Genomic DNA, 5,272 nt, shown 5'->3' with positions numbered 1-5,272 from the left:
TCTCCCCACTATCTCTCAGTAGTAACCTTTAGCTTCCCTATAACTCCCACTATCTCACAATGAATTATGATCCATAATTTTTCATTAATTTTATGGAGTGATTATGTAACTATAAAATGAGAGCTCATCTTTTTGTTTTGTACACACACAATTGGAATGAACAAAATCACTCTATAATATATATCTCATTTTATTCTTTATCTTACGTTTCTTCTTTATCTTGTGTTTCTTCTTTATTTTTGTTGCTGGCTAATAGCTTCTATATATATATATAAAGCTGGGACTACAAGAGGTGATGTGGCATCACCATTTCTCATCTTTTTATATTTTCTATTATCTAATAAATTGAGAAAATTTCTTTTAGATTTGGCCTTTCATCTTCTTATAATTAATTTAATTGTTATTATAAAATAACAATTATGTAAAGGTTTTAATGAGGCATATTCTTTGTAATGTTATACATTTATTAAAATAAATGTGGATGTTCATAACATATATCTCTTAGTCTCCCCATTATCTCCCATTAGCGACCTTTAGCTTCCCTATAACTTCTAATATCTCACAAGAAATTATGATATATAATTTTTCATTAATTTCATGGAGTGATTATGTAATTATATAAGGTGAGTTCATCTTTTTGTTTTGTATACACACAATTGGAATAAATAAAATCACTCTATAATATATTCTCTCATTTTATTCTTTATCTTACGTTGCTTCTTTATTTGTATTGCTGGCTAATATATTTTTTTGTTTTTTATAAGGCTGGCTCATTGATAAAAAAAAATCAATTCATATTTTTTATCAGTTTCATCAAGTGTAAAATAAAAAAAAAAAGATAATACTAAATTCTTTTTTCAAAGCTGTGTGAAGCGCGGTTCTATTTTCTAATTTATTATAATTCTCATTTTTCATTCCGATTCCAGTCCATTCCAATTACTGACAAGTAAACGCAGCATTAGTCTAGTATTGGTCTGGTTGTGCTCCTCAGCTACATAACTAAAGTAGAAAAATGCTAAGCAGACCGAATCTATGAGCTTTTCGGCCTAGTCTTCTTCGACCCATGGGCTGGTAAGCCTGCGACATCCCTCAGAGGCCCAGAAGCACGCCATCCCCTATTGCAGCGTTGATGGATGATGCCAAATCCGTCGCTAAGAAGACAAACATCCTGGAGGGCATAGTTCAATTGAACCTGGGTTGGATTCTGAACCTCCCATTGGGTTTGAGTGGACCTTCTCTGTGAACGAGGCACTTGTAGCTTTGCGATATTAATGAAGCATCTGCATAACTCACTAGCATCTCCGCAGCAAATCAATTATCAAAAGCATGAAGGACTAATTAAAAAATCGTGATACTGCAGAAGTTCTTTCATGGAGACCGAAAGGGAAGAAATCCCCAACAAAGACATTTACACAAGCGTGTCTCTATATAATGAAGTACATTAATTACATGGATTTATAGTGGTTTCATCGGTACAAGGATCAGGCTCACCTCTATCCTAGGAGGTTGGAAGGCACCCAAATGAGAGTTAGGAAAAAAGTGTCTTATAACAACACTTGACGAATTGAATGATCCCACATAGGGATCTACACTGTTATACTATTCAAATGAAGAATACAGCAATGCCGAGACTCACAACAAGGTGAGGACGTTTTCCTCTTATTCAATTGAGGAAGTGAATGAAGTGCCATTGACAAACTGGTATTCAAAAAGCTCACTTCTGGTTTTGTTCTATCTTGGCTCGAACCTTTTGCTCGAAAAGAGATGTATCTGTTTCAAGGCCAAACATTCTGTTTAGAGCATGCATGTTCTCAAGGGTCTCGTCTAGAGTCCTGCTGTCACTCCCATCACATCTCAAGTGCTGCATTGGACCATGAAGAAGCTTATTCACGATACCACGGCTAAGGTCATCGACAGCCCTCCTTGTTTTCTTTGAGATATCATCACCCATCTTTGATAGGCATTTATCTAACTCTGCCACCCTGATTCTCTCAGCATAAGCTCTCAATTTCTTAATAGTAGGAACAGTCTCCAATGAATCCCTCCAAGCTGCAAACTGTTTTGATTCCTCAGAAATAATAGCCTGAGCTTCCATTGCTTTTCGGAGCCTGTCCTCTTTATTAGCAGCCACTACCTCCTTAAGGTCATCAACATTGTAAACCCGTGCAGTTTCAACATCTGCAACACAAGAGCCCACATTACGAGGAACGGAGATATCAATAAAGAGCCTCACACCCCCAACTGCAGCCTCAACGGGAGGAAGGTCCTGAACATGATCCTTCAAGAATAATGGAGCTTCAGATGCTGTGCTGGTGAAGACCACATCTGCATCAGCAGCACAGGACAACATTTCTGAGAGAGGTTTATAAATTATCTCAACACCGTTGAGCTCCTCGCGGATGGCTGCAACTCTCTCTTCTGATCTGTTTACAACCACCATCTTAGTGCATCCTTTGGCTACCAAGTGTTTTATCACAAGCTTCCCCATCTTGCCTGCTCCAATAACCAACATCCGGGCAGTGGCATGTGAAGATTCAGGAAGCTTCATCAAAGCCAGTTCAACAGCAGCAGAGCTGACGGAAACAGCCCCAGCAGCAATATTTGTCTCGGTTCTAACCCGCTTACCAACACTGATTGCATGCTTGAACAGTCCGCTAATGTTCCTTCCAAATCCAACAACTCCTTGACCAACTTTGACAACTTGTTTAACTTGAGCAAGAATTTGCCCTTCTCCCAGCACAAGGGAATCAAGACCCGCTGATACTTCAAAGAGATGCTGTGTAGCATCTTTGTTATACAGCAAAAACCGGTGCTCACAAAGCTCTGCAACGGGGATCCCACTTGTCTGCAAATGGAAACACTATTAGTCTAGATCTATTGGCAATCTCAAATTCTCATACTAAAATTAATTCAGCAACTAAATTTGATAAAAACAAATAAAATCAATCCACTATGGCTCTGATAGACAGATGCCATTAAAAAAAAAAAGAGGGTAAAATGGGTTAATGCCAGAAATCTTAGGCGAGTTAATGAAGCAGAAATGGTACAATAGGAGAACAAAAGCACCTTTGACATCCACTCAGTCACTTCTTTGACTCCACGATGCTGAGAGAGAGCTACAACATATATCTCCATTCTGTTGCAGGTGCTAAGGACAGCGGCCTCCTCTATATGATTTAAGTTACACAACTCTCCGATGGCCCGTGGCCATTCAGCCTCAGGAATGGCAAGTTTTTCTCGCATCTCAACAGGTGCAGTGTGAACACTGAGCCCAATGACCACAATGCTGCTCCTTTCCTTCGTGTATCCTGACAGATATAAAATGTGAAAAACTAGGTAATTGGCGATTGAATAGTTTGCCAAAAGCACAAAAACACTCCAGAAATTCCAGTAATCACAGCACTTCCTCAGGTCAAAAGACTCAAAATGACCTTACTTGTTAGTAAGGTATCGTAGATATGTCAGGCGTTTAATTAATTCTACAATGACCTGGTCAATCTATAACTCAACTGATCACCACCGGAAATAGATTTTCTTTTCTCATTATTAGAATTCCACATAATGGTGGACAATTAATTAACACATGTGCACAGACATACATGTATATTATAGAAAAGGAACAAAGTCACAGGAATTGAAATAAAAAAATTAATTAGTCATTGTAATAAGAGAGCCTCAATCATCTGCTTAGGGAAAAACAAAACAAGCCCTAATGAAAATTAACCACCGGCATTCATCAAAATAATCAAATAAACGGACATTCACGTACGGTCAGGGGCAGAGGCCTTGAGCTGCTCGAGGGCGGAAGCGGAGGAGGGATCAACTGCGACTTCGCATCTAACAACGCCTCTCCGGCTCTGCTGCAAATTTCTCTCGTTCCGATTTGGTTTACAAGCCACCCGTATTTGTTGACCGAGTTGACTTTGAACACCCTTCATAAACAACGCTGAAGAAGAAGAAGAGGAAGAAGAAAGATTGAATAACAAAGTTGTTTCCATCTTTGAACCGGCCAAAGCGGTGGCAAATCCACTTGAAAACGACATGATTCTGAATCTTCGTTCAAAAATTATCTTGTGCCCTAATGATAATAATGATAAAACCCCCAGACCCCTCAAAAAAATTGACGCCGGATGGGAGGGTATACAGAGGTTTTATGGGCTGTTGAACAAATCTCCGTGGAGCTTTTTCGTATTTGGTTTGATTTGGTGTCTTTGGCGACTGCAAAAATGTGGGACTTATGGGTCGGTGCGAAATTATTGACTTTTTTTTTCCTCTTTTATGGGGGCAAAAGAGGGAATTGGGACTTCGCGATTTCTCTACTTTGATTTCTTAACTCTGATTGGCGGGTGGATTACACGTTTTATCCACACTCCTCCCTATCTTCTCTCTTCTGGCCCGCCCATTGAATTTTAGGACTTTTTAGTATTCTGTTTGGTGAATTGATATAGGCGCACGGTCACGGTCACGCTCTATAAAGGGTCTCGGAACGGGATATGATGAGTTGGAATTTGTAAATTTTAAACTTGTTTTAAATAATAAATAGAAAGAAAAATGTGTTTTAATTTTATTTTCGATTAGGATTTTAAATTTTGATTGGGATCTTAAATTATTTCCAATAACATGAGTTTTTTATTATATACCGTAGATTACACAACAAAGATCAAGTCATATGCTATAATTAACAAGTCATACATCATATATATATATGTGATTCATTAAACCAACTTATCATACATATCTAAAAATCCACACTTCAAACCATTTGAAGATTTTCAAACATTCCAAATCCTAACCCCGAATAATAAATAAGAATAAAATTTTATTCCGAATTTCATTTCGAATTGGCTAAAATCTCTAATATCGATCAAGATTTAGAAATTTCTACCAACCCTAAATCAAACTCCTTCTATTAAAAAAGTTTATACTTCTTCTTCATAAAATCTTTGATAAACAGAAGGAAAGAGGGGGTGTTTTTCCCCTACCCAACCTTTACCTTTCCAAATTAAATAATTTTGGCACTTTTCTTTAATTAATTTTTGCTTAAACTGTTAAACGTATTCTTTTTTTTTCCCCTCTCTTTCAAATAAGTTGACCGCGGGCTCGGTTGAAATTCTTAGTGTAGATGTGGAAAAAACCGCGTAATGACTATGATTAGAACGGGTAGAAAAGGGGAGTTTGAAAGCATCAATGTTCTTCTGATTCTTTAATTTGTCCACAAGCCATTTGCCAGTCATGATATAATTATTCAAAAATTAACATCAAGAGATTCGAG

General features: G+C 37.6%; 1 protein-coding gene across 1 annotated transcript; it reads right to left on the bottom strand.

The window, feature by feature from the left end:
* Positions 1 to 1,407: 1,407 nt before the first annotated feature.
* Positions 1,408 to 4,385, bottom strand: LOC18041148 (glutamyl-tRNA reductase 1, chloroplastic). The gene is made up of 3 exons (XM_006433668.2): positions 3,770 to 4,385; positions 3,067 to 3,308; positions 1,408 to 2,845 (listed from the first exon to the last, which is right to left on the bottom strand). Exons 1-3 carry the CDS (start codon positions 4,041 to 4,043, stop codon positions 1,715 to 1,717), a joined length of 1,647 nt encoding a protein of 548 aa, XP_006433731.1. The 5' UTR covers positions 4,044 to 4,385; the 3' UTR covers positions 1,408 to 1,714.
* Between the last annotated feature and the right edge of the window lie 887 nt (positions 4,386 to 5,272).

This window comes from Citrus clementina, unplaced genomic scaffold (genome assembly GCF_000493195.1).
Source record: "Citrus clementina cultivar Clemenules unplaced genomic scaffold, Citrus_clementina_v1.0 scaffold_5, whole genome shotgun sequence".
NCBI classification, from domain to species: Eukaryota; Viridiplantae; Streptophyta; class Magnoliopsida; order Sapindales; family Rutaceae; genus Citrus; species Citrus x clementina.
This window is presented reverse-complemented; position numbering and strand designations above follow the sequence as displayed.